At 38.5% G+C, this 16,926-nt stretch overlaps 1 protein-coding gene across 2 annotated transcripts; it reads left to right on the top strand.

The window, feature by feature from the left end:
• The first annotated feature begins 1,032 nt into the window (after nt 1-1,032).
• Nucleotides 1,033-15,544, top strand: LOC134755732 (uncharacterized). Of its 2 annotated transcripts, none has more exons than XM_063692278.1 (6): nt 1,033-1,369; nt 4,109-7,404; nt 7,491-7,658; nt 11,168-11,307; nt 11,566-11,759; nt 12,043-15,544. In XM_063692278.1, exons 2-6 carry the CDS (start codon nt 4,129-4,131, stop codon nt 13,707-13,709), a joined length of 5,445 nt encoding a protein of 1,814 aa, XP_063548348.1. In that variant the 5' UTR covers nt 1,033-1,369; nt 4,109-4,128; the 3' UTR covers nt 13,710-15,544. The 2 variants fall into 2 exon arrangements, with proteins under 2 accessions (XP_063548348.1, XP_063548347.1); XM_063692277.1 differs by having other exon boundaries at nt 1,034-1,369; nt 11,168-11,418.
• The last annotated feature ends 1,382 nt before the right edge of the window (nt 15,545-16,926 follow it).

A 16,926-nucleotide genomic window follows, 5' to 3' on the forward strand; every position in this document is an offset into this window, starting at 1 on the left:
CGCTTGAGCACATAGATTCAGTTCATACCCAAAATGACGCCAACTTAGCATGTTTATCTTCAAGCAGTTTATAGGTATGTATAGCCAGTAAGCACAGAAATTTGATAAAGAGGTCTCACTGATAGCAAGTTCAAGAGATACAAGTTAAATATAGGAAAATGCCAGCGTTAAGACATATCAACTTCTTTATTATTAAAAAAAAAATTGATAAATATTTTACTCAGTGATCACATGGTTCACTATATTCAGTTATTTATTGACCTTTAATGGGACAAACTGGACGGCTATGTTGTCTTTCCTTTCATAAATTAGAGAACGTACAAACCGCGGAGCCAATACCCGTTCTAGTCGAGCGCAACCGTTACGAAATCAGTGCTGCATGAAAATTACACCAGCTCGGGCTGCGCAGCCGATGTATGGGTAATAGTAATTATTAGTTCCGCAATCAATCAGGCGCCCACCCGTGCCACTTCAACAGATCAACATTACTTATTATAACAATCCAGGCCGAACACTAACCCTCACATGTCATTCGATCTTACCACGTGTCAATAAAGTGTACGTCATTTAATTGATGCTCGTAGCTCGTATAATTTGCCCAGTTAGTTTATTAGCATTAGCATTCATTGTAAAGTAACAATAACAATAGGTATGTACTTACATTCTACGCTTTAATACATATTTAATGATAAAAACTATAGGTACCTATTCGCGCTATGCTCTCTCTCGAAACGGCTTCATGGTAATTTTATTAAAGTTACTGCTACTGTAATCGCAAGTCGCAACGCAATGTTATAGCGTAGTTTACAAAGTATAGATACGTATGTATAAATAGATTACGAAGAACGACCGATCCGGTTATGTTGAAGGAGAGAGATAGATAAACGCGACATGAATCACTACTCCCAGAGCGAGCGCAGGCAAGTCCGGTCCGCGGGGCGCTCGCGGGCGAAGGGGGGCGGTGCGAGCACGACGACGAAACGAACGACAAACAGAACAGTTGGGTTGCCCGAACAGTCAGTCATCCGCGCCCGCGTCAGAGCGGTGTGTTGCTCGGGCCTGAACCACGATCAGCAGACTACAAATTACGATTTGTAGACAAATTTAATAGTTACTCACATGAGGATATATATTCGCAAAAAAGAAAGTGGCGTCCGTTTCGAGGAACAAGTGAAGCGAGTGTGTTATCACAGGTGTAAGTTGTGTGTGTGTGAGCGTGGCGTGGACCGTCGCGCAGTTATTAACGATGATTCACTTGTGCGCGGGTGAAATGCAGCCTATCGGACTTGTTGACATTTGTTCTGGAGGCGTAAACAAATGATATCAGAACAGCAGACGTATGATGGTGGACTAATGGACTAATTCCGCGGTAAGTGCCTTTTAGAGTAATCCGTCTATTGCAGAACAGTGTTATGTCGTATACCTACGATACATTACATATTATATTCTGTATTTACTTACATATTATTATCAGCATTGTATGACCTCACAGCATGTTCAGTGTAAAACAAATGAATAACGGCATTGTAGGTAATTGAATGAGTTTTATATATTAACGTGTTTTAATCATAGTAATCAGTTGTTTTGGAAATATATTTTCGACGGAAATATTTGGAAATGTCAAACTGGAAAGTTTATAATGTATTTATTTCAAATATGTATGACTTATAATAACATTCGCCCCTATTTATATTAGCACGATTTGGGAGCAGTCTTACCGTATTGCGTTAGTTTTCAACGTGCTTGAAAGATAGTAAAATGTGTATTGTGTAGTGTCATCCCTTTCAAACATGCAAAACATGGTTAAAAAGAATACTTAAGGCAGGTTGATAACTAGGGAGTGATCGCAATGACGTATGTATACTAGGTATGTAAACATAATTACAATATGAACACTAATAGTGAGCAACAAGTCACATCATTGTGGAGTAGTGGCTTTTATTACTACCTTCTGGCAAGCCTCGGCATTTAATAGAACTAACATGATGAGCAAGATAGAATGTTGATTATGTATCTCGTGCCGGACTGGGCTAGTAGTAATATTAGGTAAATAAGTATTACATACCGCCATATGCGAAAATAAAGAACATACAATCAATTGCCGTGTCTAATTGATAACGAACTCCCAAAACCTACAACAAAATAATTATGTACGTTTAGGTTACTTAGTTAGTCTACGTTTATGAAATAAAAATAAAAAACGCTCCGTTTTTTATTTTTATTTCAAAACCTACTTAATTCTAATCGCTAACTTTCAATGATTAAAAATCTCATTTAAATAATACGAATCGTCATGTAAAACGGGTTTACTAGCTGGTAAGGCGTACCTTCTTGCTGATGGGAATTGGATAGGTAGGGGCAAAATGCAGGCTGACGGCCGACACAAGCGTCGCCAGGGCCGCCTGGCGTGGCGCCAGGCCGGCGGGCGGCAGCCGACCGCCGGGATTCCTTTGTCTCATTACAACACTAGTGTGCTGAGCCGCGGCCCGCGCCCTCCTGGGCCCAACTGCCTCTGCCTTCGCTTGACTCTCTTCAATGTACTACTTACATTTGCTACGACATGTTGCATTGCATTGTTGCGTTTACGTTACGATACAGGTGGACCCACTCATAAACAACATTTAACAGAGTTCGTGGCTAGTTAAATAAATAAATAAAGTAGATAATTAAATAAATATAAAAACATATTTGGAGACCTTTAGTATGCATCGTAAAACATAATATACAACTTTTAACATTAAATGCAACACAAACAAAAACAAGAGATACACCTCGGTATATATTAGGTACCAGGTTAATATGGGCCGTTACCTAAATTAAATTTTAAAATAAAATAAATTACTAGTTATCGCGAAATGTACTGTACGAAACAGTACTGAGAAACTCCGGTCAAGCGCTAGTGTGTGTTAGTGCGTTAGGCTCCGTAACATTTATTCGCTAGCTCGTTCTTAAACGAGTGGAGCGGCTTGCTTGTCTCCGGTTCTCAGAAATTGTAACGCCTTCTGAGAACGCACAAACGCAGTCGTCCACAAACGACTTGACTCGGTGAGGTGTGAGAGCAATGCGAGGTCGGTTGCCACCGTTCCTTCTGCATTACTTCATGTTCTTGAGTTATGAATAAATACATACTATATATTAGTATATATACTTATATATGATAAATACTATATATTAGTATAATAGCATGAAATAAAACTATGAAAACGGATTATATCGCGTATATTGAATTTATAATACATCCCGACGTTTCGAACTCTTTACAGCGTTCGTGGTCAACGGGTGACTGAGGAAAAATTACAAAATGCAAAAATACCCACATACTAAAATAATGAACAATCATAGACTACAAACTTTAAGGCTGGTTGTACATGCAAAAATCGGTTCATAAGGCTAGTCCTAAGGGTAATCCGTTTTCATAGTTTTATTTCATGAGTAACTATCGCGGTAACCGAAGACAATATTAGTATAGCATTTATCATATATAAGTATATATAGTATACAATATACATATTCGAAAAAGTTAATCTACCTTGTATTTCTCGTCTTAATTTAAAAGTTGCGTACGTAACAGATCTCGTCATATTTGCAATAGCTAAGGTTACTGAGTCACGATGTCGTAAACTTAACAATATTTGTGATTAGTATTTTCAGTCGCTTGTTCCTAAACAGAAGTGTACGACGTCCATGTTTAACCTTGAAATAAATAATTTACGGCCATAATAAGTCAGCGTACAATTTTCTAATGAAGCAGGTAAGTACCAGGCTACCTGCATTTTGTTTCGTTAGTCACACGATTTAAAAAGATAAAGACGGATAGCAGAAAGTTTCAAGCAATGTTCGGCGGGGATATCCTCATCCGTTAGCATAAGATGTGTCTACGTCACGATGATGTCACGCCGCACACCAATAGAAATAGCCCGGCACATGCGCGTTGCGTCAACTCGTTCACCGCAACACTCTGTTGTGTTGACGATTCTATACAGAATTAGTATGAAGTCAGAATGTGTTTAGATGGTGAATTTAATTGAATTAGTTTGTTAGCATTATTTAATAATAAAGTTTTCAGTCAACACAGGTATTAATTTAAGTTTTTTTCTTATATTTTCAGGTACAAAGTTCGCGGGTACGATGCCTCTCACTCAAGAAAAACGTTTGGATAATAACTTTACCAACAACAATGACCACAGTTATCTCCATAAGAAATTTAAGAAAATGGCATCGACCATTGCAGTGTTTCCTGTTAACAATGCAATGGTTGGGGACCCTAGACATAAAGATATCGTCGTAGAAGAGACTGCTCGTAATAGTTATATTACTAATGGGAGCATTCAAGCAGCTCATCCCGAAATAGAGAAGATAAAAGGATCGCAAAATAATCAGAACTCTAAAGATGTACAAATTAATATTAGTGATGAAAATAGTAGGTTATGTGATGTAAATAATGTTGATCAAGTATCTGGTAAGACCAGTTGCAATGATGAATTTTCAAACAAGACTGAGAACCTTGAAAATGATTTTAGAGACGTTCAGAGTGGAGGAACAGGTGGGCGATATGTATGCCCGTACTGTAAATTATCTTGTGCCAAGCCTTCAGTTCTTCAAAAACATATCAGAGCGCATACTAACGAGAGACCTTACCCTTGTGTACCTTGCGGGTTTGCGTTTAAAACGAAATCAAACCTTTATAAACATAGAAGATCGCGGACTCACGCTTTGAGATTGCGGGGAGCTGATGTGGCTGCTACAATTAACGATGATGATATATCGGGCGGATCTGAAAGCGACACTTCTTTACCACCTTCTACAGTTTCTGATTCTGGAACTGATGTGTCTAATACTCGGCTTGAAAACTCAAGACCTTATGAAATTTCTTCTCCAGACGACCGAATCACTCCCCCATCTGGTGTAGATATGCGAGAGGGTGATACTAGTAAACTAAAGACAATATATAAGCCCAAATTTCGAGTAGTTTCATCTTATCAAGAAACAGACGAAAAAGATAAATTGAAAAAGACAATGTCACCGAATGCCGATTTTCTTACGGAACATATCTCTAAAATTATATCAAACAATGAAGCTATTATTGATGTCATCGAAACGCCTTTACAAAAGAAATATGGTAAAATTAAACAAATAGCAGAAAGTAAACAATTTATGAACGAGCATGAAATAAAAACAGAGCCATCACCACTTAACTTGACGAAACATTCTAATGAAATTGATAATGTTTTTCGGAAAAGGTCTCATTCAGAGAGCTTTTCTCAAACAGACCACCAGAAACACCCTTTAAATCCCGAAGGATCGATTATAAAGGATCTTCTATTAAAAACAAAAGGAAATGGACTATCGGTAACCGAAGAAATAAACGATGGGCCGGCACTTCTATATATTTGTCCGCTCTGTCAAATAATTTACAAAAGTGCTGAAAACCTGGAAATACATAGATTATATTACTGTAAAGGAAACTTCTCTAACAATAACAGTCTAATCAATAATGCCCAAAAAGAAGTAAAGACTGGCAGACCTGAAAATGTGTACGTAAGAAGTAATTCAGTTAACGTTCGGCTGCCAGAAACGCCCTCCAATTCTTCCCCAAAACTGACAGTTTTTAACAACTCATCCCCGCTTAAAATCAAACCCGATAATTTGGTAATTGTTAAACCTGAATCAAATGACGTTGTTGCTCCATTACCGTCACCGGGCCCTCTTTTAGGAAATACCAGGCTTGTTGATGCAAGAGTACCATATGACTACAACAAAAAAACGGAAAATGTTAAAGTTAAACCAATGGTAGCCAGTCCAAAAAGAAGAATTGATAGCAGTTTTGACCCATATGGTAGTAGAATATCTGATAACACTTCTCCGAGATTAAGTGATTTGTATAATCAATCAAAAATAAGATGTATTGAAGCCAATGCTGCAACATTACGGACTATGGATGAGCTATCACAATTAGGAAGACATAATTCAACATCGCTGCAAATGTTTGGAGGAGAAGTCAAAATAGTCCATCATTCTGGTAGCACAACTACCCTACGCATTGAACCAAGTAAAAACCAATTGTCTCCTATACTGATTCATCCAAATTTGTCGCCTTCAAAATTGTGTGTTGACATGGAAGCTAGCAGCGTTGTAGTAAGATCGGAATTACATTCAGGTGGAACGATTGTGCATAATCCTCCAACACCAAAAGAAATAATTGGAACTCCAAAGCCTCACACCCCAAGAATAGCAGTGTCAACAAACGTATCTAGTAACTTACCAAACATTCATGATATGACACATTTCCAATTCCCACCGTTTAGTGCTATTACAGCATTTAATCCTTTGACCTTACCACCTCTAAGCCCATCAACATCTCCTAACGGGGCTACGACAATCCTGCATGGAGGGAAATTAATACCACACGTTCCAGGAATACCAGGACCAAACACTCCTGGTGCAAATGTTGCAACACTCTCTAAAAATGCAAACGATTACTTTAGTTCCTTAGAATCTTCAAATCTGTCAACGGTCGACAATGTTCACAGCAATTTACTATGTGTCAATGGCCAGGCTGCTAAAGGTATTGCGTCATCGAAATATGAAATAAATAAAAATGAAACTATGCTTGGCATGAGAAGTCCTAACTACAGACCATTAAACCCAGAAGCCGACAAAGTTACAATGAAACAGTATAATGCTGATGCTTCTCAATATGTCGTTTCGGTGCCAATAATAAATATAAGGAATGTAGACGAACCTAACATTGCTCCGAAAATAATAACCAATATTAAAAATAGGCCAACAAACGTGGACGTAGCTGTAAAAAGAAACTTTGAAGGAGTTCCAAAAACTCCCATGATGAAAGAGAACTCTAACTTTTTATCAGTGAAACCAAAATACTCTGACAAACTAAATAGCCCTCGAAGTGGTGAAATAAAATCGCAGAATGAAATTAGAAATTTTAATTTTGAAAATCTTATTACGAAAGCAGAAATATTCAACAATCAAATTCCAAGTTCGGCCGAAGTCCAGAAAAATACTAATGCCCAGGAGATGGTAGTTTCTTCTGCTCACAATGAAAGATCAGAGACAGCATACTTTCAGAAGAACGTGACTACAAAATCTATAACAGAAGACCGAAAACCTAAGTTTTTAAGGCCTTCAACGCTGCCATTAAAACCTGGTACATTTACACCTAAAAGACATCATGGCATCACTCCTAACGCAAACACTATGCCATTAGTTTCACCTGAAACTCCACGCCCTGCTAAAGCGTATGGGCAACTATATCTAAATGGGAACGCCTATACATATTTGGGGCTGAAATGCTCAACAAAAGTGTTTTATTGCACTATAAACCGGCCACAGCCGACTTATGTTCCTAATCAACATTTCCTATCTATGTACAGTAATTGGCAGGTAATTATGAAACTTATTTCAATGACTCTACATTGCATGCGATACAGATGTATTATGTGATAAAATAAATGCATTATTGTTTACAGTTATTATCAGAGCTTACGCCAGACCCGCTAGGACTGTCAGCCTCGTCTGCCATGTCTCTTTATGACTCACGGCATCGACCGCAAAACGTGGCCAGCTCTGTACTCAAACAGGATCTCATATTAACGCACTCGTCGCAATGGAATAAAATTACTAAAGATAGCAAACAGGTATGAAACATCATTCATATTAACTAATATATTTTTAAATGTATGAAAAATATAACGGACTCTTTCGATACGACTGACTTTTTAGGTAAAATTAAAATCAAATGGTTTCGTTTGTAGATAAAATAAATTTCTAACTTTTTTCTTATAAAAAAATAACGCCCTATTGACAACCGACATACTTAAGTTACCGAAAACGACGCACATGCAATATAAATCTGGTGTGGGACTTGTATATATTGTAAAGTAAAATATTAAGCAGCAGCCACTCAAATAACATATGGTCATTTGAAATCAGGGACCGGCCCGCTATCCCTTATCGGGGTTTTATAAGGGTATTGCATAAGGCTTAACTCACCATACCCTTTGCCAGACGAAACCCTTTGTTTTGCTTTTAAAAACCCTTATATAAAGCTACCACATTTGAGTAATCGGTAGCCCAAATACCCTTACAAAACCCTTATCATCCGCTCACCAACACCTTGCATATTGCTTATAAGGGTTAGCCTTATAAAGGGCTTCCCTTTTAGCATATAAGCGTGCTAATTTAAGTCGTCTATCTTGTTCATAAAGCACACATTACTTCGAATCCGAGCGATCGACGGCGGCGTTCTTTGACTAGGCACGTATTTTCTTTCCTTTTCATACACTACCGTAGATATATATAGGTATATATACCAAGGATAGATATAACTCCGTAATAGATGGATACAGTCTAAGGAAAAAACGTGCCTCGAAAATCAAGAAAATTGATTCTCGTTCAGAGGGCGCTACTAGCTTTGGCCTACTGTCGTATAGATGGCGTTGACGGTTTCGTTTGTTATTTAACAATTTCAACGCATACCAGTGAAAGAACATGGGTCAAAATCATAAAAATAATTAATGCAAATAAAAAAAATCATTTATCCATATTTAAATACATTTTCTTTTTTTTATAAATCTTCATTTTTAGTTTTAAAGTGTGTCGACAGATGGCAGTGAATTTACTGGGGTTACAAAATTTACTATGACAGTACCGCTCTAGTATAAGTTACTCTATGATATATACTAATCCTGTCTCTTTCACGCAAAGGGAAAGCTTTATAAAAAGCACTTAAAGATAAGGGTAACCCTTATTAAGAGCTAGGCTTATTTTAAAGAATCATTGATCAACACATTAGAGCGAAATACCTGGTGGATAGACCACTAAGTGTAAACCAACATGCTTACCAAAAGGGGAAATCTACGGAGACTGCCCTACTCGACCTGGTTGACAAGGTGCAGAAAACCCTAGAGGAAAAGCAAACCGCTCTATGTGCGTTCCTTGATGTCGAGGGTGCTTTCGACAATACGCCCACAGAGACCATACTCAATGGTATGAATTCAAAGGGAGTAGACGAAACCACCACCAGATGGGTACATAGCATGCTCTCGAACAGAGTAGCCACTCTGACCCTCAATACCATAGAGCATGAATTTTATACCACAAAAGGGTGTCCACAAGGAGGCGTTCTATCCCCACTATTATGGACCCTAGCAGTGGACCAACTTCTTGCAATTATGTCAGGCCATGACTATGACACACAGGGATATGCCGACGACCTGGTAGTCATTGTCAAAGGCCCTTGCCTCCACACGATTTCCAACCTAATGCAAGGAGCTCTAAACACTATATTCAAATGGTGTAGAGAAAATGACTTGTCCATTAATCCGAGCAAGACTGTAATAGTACCATTCACAAGGAAACGAAAGCTAGAAAAGCTTACACAACCAAGACTTAATGGACAAATAATACCGTTCTCAGAAGAGGTCAAGTATCTAGGGGTCACTTTCGACCAAAAGTTAACTTGGAACCCTCACTTGAGAAATATTATACAAAAAGCAAAAATGGCCATGTGGTCATGCTGTCTAATGGCAGGAGCAAGATGGGGCATAAGACCCCAAATTGCTATGTGGTTGTACACAGCGGTAGTGAGGCCCATTATCACCTATGCCTCCGCAGTCTGGTGTAACAAAACCAGCCAAAAGACGGCGATAGATACTCTAAACAGCCTGCAACGCACGGCTTGTTTAACCGCAACAGGCGCCTTCTCCTCGACACCGGGAGCGGCCCTAGACGCAATGCTGGACATTATACCACTCCACCTGCACGTGCAAAAGGAGGCCAAGCAGTGCTTCTACAGAATATGCACGCTAAACAGGCCAAAATGGCGCTCTCAAGCATTAACCAAACTAAAGGCCTGGGTTTTTGCAAATAGAACCCTTAGCATGCCCACTGATGACACGCACACCGAATGTCATTTTACCAAACTGTACACAGTAGAAATCCCTCCTAGAGACAAATGGACCAACGACCAAATGTACGTCGAAGAGGGAAGCCATATTTGGTACACGGATGGTTCCAAGAAAGGCAATGATGTAGGATGTGGGATCTATGGTGAGAGACCTAAGCTCAGAGCTAGCGTCAGCATGGGCACACAGGCATCAATCTTCCAGGCAGAAGTCTTCGCCATCAACAAATGTGCGGAGCTTAACCTGGATAGAAACCTAAGGCACCATCATATCTACATCAACTCAGACAGCCAGGCTGCTCTGCTGGCACTAGATTCCCTCGAGTCAAACTCAAAACTAGTCCAGAACTGTAAAACAAACCTAAATGCACTGGCTAACTCCAACAAAGTCATACTTAGATGGGTACCAGGGCACTCCGACATTAACGGAAACGAAGAAGCGGACGAACTTGCTAGAAAGGGCGCAGACACACCCCTGGTCGGTCCAGAACCGTTCTGTGGAATCACAAAACGGGATGCATATTCTCTGCTCAGCAACATAGAAAAAACGAGAGCAATCGATTGGTGGAAGTTCGTCAAAGGACAAGAACACTCGAAAGCTCTAATCAAAGGGTTCAACGGCAAAACTGCTAAGGAGCTTCTAAGGCTCAAAAGATATAAAACCTGCGCAGTGACTAGAATATTGACTGGATACTGTAAGTTGAACAAACACATGTTCCGAATTGGGAAGAAACAGGATGCGACATGCAGGTTCTGCCAGGAATCAGAGGAGACTGCAATGCACATTCTCTGTTCCTGTGGACCACTAATGTCAAAAAGAAGTATCCACTTAGGGCGGCACATACTGCAACCCTATGAGGTACAGAACATTACGGCCCAAAGAATCTGGAATTTTCTGGACTCAACGGGCATTAGTAACGAACTTTAAAGGGCCGTCACAATAGATCACTGCTTGGTCGACGTGACACTCACAGGCCCACAACACCCCAACAATAAATAAAAAATAAATAGGCTTATTTTTAGTTAGCTTTTCGGTAAGGGTTAGTCAAAGGTAAGGGTATGAATGGGCTTGCAGTTCAAAAGGGAAAGTCTTTCAATGTGTTAACCGTGTTTAAGTGTCGCCCATTGAAAGGGTTTTATCGCGGAAAGGGTTGTCCGGTCCCTGTTTGAAATCCGGTATTCCATTTCATTCTTTATTGTGATTATTATATAATCAACTTCATTTGCGAATATTGTTTCCAGTCGTCGCTGGTGTTGGACTCCAAGAAAACAGAAGATAAATTATTAATTACCGAAAGTTCTATTACGCCCAAAAAAGAATTGGCGGGAGGATTTGAAAGTAACGAAGAATACACTTATGTACGCGGCCGCGGCAGAGGGCGGTATGTTTGCTCAGAATGTGGTATTCGTTGCAAGAAACCGTCCATGTTGAAGAAACATATAAGAACTCATACTGATGTGCGCCCATACACTTGTGTACATTGTGCCTTCAGGTAATTTCCTTGTTAGAGACTTTCATATTTTTCTTTATACGCGGTTTCGCAAGCGATATGCTATGATATCATAAAATCAGTGCATTAATTTTGCCCACATATAAGAAATTCAAAGCCAAAAAAACTGAAATTAAATTCAATTTTCAGCTTCAAAACAAAGGGAAACCTCACTAAGCATATGAAGAGTAAAGCTCATTTCAAAAAGTGTTGCGAATTGGGTATCAATCCCAACGAAGGCAACGACGTGGACGGCGGCGAGATGGCGCCGGGCTCCGGAGAAACTGACGACGATTCAGATTCTGACGGCGACGAAGGCAACGAGGGAGAAACTGAATCCAGCGGTAAGTATATAAAATATTATTTGTTAGTACGTATCGCAAGTTTCAGGAAAATAATAAAACAAATTTTATGTGCTGGGTCAATGGATATGGCAAGATTATGCGCTGGGTCTGTTACGCTAAACATAAATTCATTTTGAATTGGTATTTTTTTTGACCAGGAGAAATATAGCGAAATATTTTGGAGTAGCTAAAAGACAAGTTTCATAAACTATACTGACTATACGGTATATTTTTTGACGCGTAATGTAAACTTTTGAATGTACCTGTTTGTTACTATTTTCAGATACCGAAGTGTGCAAGTCCCGTTTGCCAGAACATGAAGCCGCACATTGTTTACTCTCTTTGGGAGGCAGTCGGCCGGCGACTTCAGCGACACCCGGGCTCATCACTAGTGCCAGGCCGTCCACGTACCCCTACACTCCCACTGGCCTGGAAAGCACTACAACGGAATTAAGTCCAGAAAATTTTAGTGTCTCCAGAAGCACGTCGGTAGATTCACGAACGGACGTCGACAATGAACCAATGGACCTAAGTAAAAATGATGTGAAAGTTGCTTCTAACATTCCCGAAATACCAACAGCTAGAGAATCTAGTGTCCTAGCATCTTTAGCGTCAAATACAGCAAAGCTTCCTCATAATCAAACTCATTGGTCGAATGGTGAACCAATGCTTCATACATATTTAACGGAGAGAGCCCTCCAAGATTCTAAAATTAAGCAGAGTCAGCTAACAAGCAGCTTAAGTAAACTAAAGAAAATAGAAATAGAAAAAAATGTTTTGACCGAAAGTGACAATGGGAATATCAACATAAGAAATATAACAACAACTAAAAATTCCGTAAATACGTCTATCTCATCACCGCAAATTACTATTAGCACGCCTAAGCTCTCGATAATGGGCGACAACGTTAGTTCAACAAATTCGCCGAACGTTCCAAAAGAAGACAATATTACTATCGGTACTGACTCTACATCCTTAAATAATTTGGTTATAGAGGCGAAAAGAACTCGTACACCTAGCTGTAGTAATGCAGAAAATGCTAAACATGTTGTGTCAGAATATCTGAAACATGCTCGCATAAACCTTATCAAGACCTATGATGACAACAATCAGAATCAACCAGACGTTAATGATTTTACTAACGCGAAAGGGAGCATGGAAGATAGAGACGATATAAATAATACTGACGATATACAACTGCCAGCCTTAGATCATGACCCTATTGCTAGAAAAGTAGTTATCGGAGCAGGAGGTGTAGCATTTAAAATAACTAAGGGAAAAGAATTTGAAGGGTCTTCGTCCTATTCGCCAGGGAGGCTTATGGAGGACGGGGGAAGAGTATGTGACTTCTGTAATAAAACTTTCACGAAACCTTCACAACTGAGATTGCATCTAAATATTCATTATATGGAAAGACCATTCAGATGTAGCGCATGTGCCGTTAGTTTTCGAACTCGAGGACATCTACAAAAACACGAACGATCAGGGTCGCATCACAATAAAGTGTCGATGACTTCGACATTCGGAGCGGCGACGTCCTTAAATCCTAGACCCTTCCGGTGTTCGGATTGCAACATAGCATTCAGAATACACGGACATTTAGCGAAACATCTCAGGAGTAAAATGCACGTGATGCGGCTAGAGTGCTTATTCAAGCTGCCTTTTGGCACGTTTACGGAGATCGAGCGAGCGGGCGTCAGTTTAACGGACATAGACACGACGGACTGCGCAAGCTCTCTGGCCAGCCTGCAGACGCTGGCGCGCAAGCTGCACGAGAAGGACCCCAGCAAGCTGGAGTACCGCGAGCCGGGCGCGGCCGCCGCCGCGCACGACGGCTCCGAGGACGAGGAGCCGCCGCCTCCTCCCGCGGACAACGCGTGTGACAGTGAAAGAGATAGTGAAATGAAAACTATTCAGAATAGTGACGAGCTAGACAAAGAAAGGAGTTAATTTTAGTGCCACAGATAATTAGTGCCAAAATTATATTAAGTAGGTTATTTAATGTGCAATTTTGTTATTAATTTAAGATGTAATTATTCGTAATGGGGTTTGACTCAGACACGTATGAAAACGATATAATACGCTTTAAATACTTATATATTTGTATTTTGTTTATGTGTTGTAAAAAATCTCAAATTGAAATGTCTCTAATGTTGTTAAAATTGCTTCTTTTGTAAGGCTTGCGTATTTGTAGTAGTAGGTATTTTACGTACACAACACAGCAAGACTTGTCTCGTGGCCATGAAACTTAACGGAAAACTGAAATGATAAATGAATAGTTACATCTGTAATTTTAAATACAACAGAAATATTGCGGTCCATATATAAGTAACGATTAAAATATCAGAGAAACATATTAAAAAACTTAAAATAATATAGTCATCGATATTACCTTATAAGTAGGTACCATATTGTTTTGTATGTATTTTTATAAAATATATACCACTATGTATTTACAGTAATTAACTTCTACTTCCAAAAACGTTTATATGTAAAAACGATTGGCATATCATCTTCCATAAACGAAATTTAGATATACATTGTAACAATCCTTGAAGAGTCTTCCATATCAAAAATAGTACTTGTGCTAGATATTTGTTACTAGTTACTCTTCACTTGAGTGAAAATTGACGAGCGTAAATTAACTTTACATCTACAAATATACGCTGCTCCTTTTGTAAATATTACGTATTTATTACTAGTTTATTGTACTTGATCATATCTTGGAGTGCACTTCAAGGTGCCACTGTCAAATGTTATAGGCCAGATTTAGCAGTCTGATCGAAACACATATATATTATTATGCTAGTGGCAAAGCCAATTCAAAGGTTCGTATTGCTAATTTACTTCAAGTTAACAACAGCAACACCCGTGATCTAATAATATACCTACCGTTTAGTGACAATGGATTTATTTATTTGGATATAAATGAAGTAATCTTTATATTTTTTTAAGCAAGAGTAACCGTTTCGGTTTAATTTTCTATTGTACAATATCTATAATAACGAGTTAATACCAACATTTTGCATCATGGCATGTGAAGTTTGCAGTCAAGAATACAAATATGGTTAATAAAATAAAATTATGTGAGGGATGAGACACTACATAATACTTTAGTATTGAGTCGTTACATAATTATATTAATACAATAATCTTATGGAGCTTATATTTGAAATCTTGACGGAACTGCAGCCGTCGGTCGAGTGAGTCAAATGAACGTATAAACAATTGTGGTATTTTCTATAAAAAGGGACCTTATTGTCGATGGCGCTTACGCCATTATAAACGATGCTCCGATATAAATACTATGCCGCGCGACGCTGTGCGGCGTAAGCGCCATCGACAATAAGGTCCCTTTTCATAGAAAATGCCCCAATTAAACACCCTAAAGAACGACGCTAAACTCGAAAGTTTATTTTGTGGAATGGCTGAGAAATATCTCATGTGCGGATATGGATATAAATAATGGGGAACAATAAATCCCATTTTATTATTTTCATTACGTTTTACATGTTACACTCGTGAAGTTAACATATATGTCACTTGCGTAGACAGATGATTGGGTCCACTTCAAAAGTCGGTGTAAAGCATGAACCTTGGCAGCATATACATAAAGGTTTTTAGCGAACACCAACTATTGGCGTAGACTTTACTAGCATGTAACTATTAATACAATTTAGTTAAGTACACCTTTAAGGTGGCATGTGCCACTAGTTTTTGTACACTTAGGTATTTTAAAGAAACAGTCAAAAGTCAGGAAATGTAAAATAAACGAAATCCTTATTCATGTTCATTTTTTGGCTATTATTTCCTATAATGATCACCAAATAATACATTGGTACCCTAAATAAAAAAAATCTCTTACCAAAAAATATACAGCACACCAAAACAGAAAAAAACTACACAACTACACTTTAAAATTACACAAGTATTTTAAAGTTTTAATCACGAATGCACTTTAAATTGTATTGAAACACCAAATATAGGTACTCGTAAAGTCGTAATTAATGATCACCAATCTTGAACAGCTAATTAATGCGCTATTTTCCCCTAAATAAACCACTATGATTACAATAAAAGGTATATTACACAAGTGGAGTATATAATGATGCCAAACTTACTAGCCCCACCCGCTCAACCTACCGTACACCGCACCGCACGCGCCGTTAAGTGCGTTAGGTAAGGGTTGAACTGCTATCCTCACAGAACCGAACTGCTATCAGAAAAGTGAATTAGGTAAGGTTAGAAATGCTAGTAGAAAAGTAGGTTAGGTTTGAACTGCGATCCTCACAGAGTAGTAGTGTTTCCTTCTCGATACCCTTTTGGGAGGGTGTGAGGGGCTCTTACGCATCCCTGCTGTGGAGCCTGTGTAGTGTCGCACCTCACCTTGTGGGGTGGTCGTTCACCGTCATTGTGGGGACGGCTTTCCTAAGTACCTACCTGTTGTTTTTTTTTATTCAAAGTGAAAAGTAGAGTGTATAACTCGGTAATAAAACCCATTTTAACCTCGCTGTGCCTATCGACCTTCGCCGTTCCGGCTCGGGTAGCTATATGCACACCTCGCCTAAAACGGATGGTTTTATTCCCTAGTCATACAATCTACTATAAAACAAATGCAATTGTTTTTAAATAGCTTTTTTAATACAGTTGCTCAAAAAGTGCTACTTTTCGTGGCTGTTTAGCGTGCGGAAAGTTGGTTTTCGCGAACTAGTGCTTTTTACTTTTCCAATTTTTTTAAATTTTGACTTGTTCCTATTCATGACTACTTATTGATGAGTGTTAATATTAGTTTCCTTTAAACATCGTAATCAACATAAAAACCTACTGTTAATGTAAGAATACGAAAAATATGCATATTTCATATTTTATTACTTACCTCTTCATCATTATAAGTATTATAACACGTTTATTTTTTAATGTTGAAAAACCGCTCTTAATAAGTTGTCTGAATGGAACGGAACGCCTGTCAAAGAAGAGGAGTATTTTCTTACTGCAAGAATGTTTTAAGTTTCCAAAGGCAACATTCGATATTGTTTTTATAAATAAACGATACACAAATAATCATAAATAACGATATTTAGATAATAATAGGACAATGTTTTAATATTTACAATTGTTTCTGTCTTATAGAACATGCATTTGAAAAAAAAAAAAAACTCATTGAAGT

Source organism: Cydia strobilella, chromosome 3 (genome assembly GCF_947568885.1).
Source record: "Cydia strobilella chromosome 3, ilCydStro3.1, whole genome shotgun sequence".
In the NCBI taxonomy this organism is placed as follows: Eukaryota; Metazoa; Arthropoda; class Insecta; order Lepidoptera; family Tortricidae; genus Cydia; species Cydia strobilella.

Bases quoted from the DNA above. Each gene is read 5' to 3' on its own strand.
- LOC134755732 (XM_063692277.1), top strand. From the start codon at position 4,129: ATGCCTCTCACTCAAGAAAAACGTTTGGATAATAACTTTACCAACAAC. The intron at 11,419-11,565 runs GTAATTTCCTTG...TTCAATTTTCAG, and splicing joins TGTGTACATTGTGCCTTCAG to CTTCAAAACAAAGGGAAACC. The intron at 11,760-12,042 runs GTAAGTATATAA...TACTATTTTCAG, and splicing joins GGGAGAAACTGAATCCAGCG to ATACCGAAGTGTGCAAGTCC.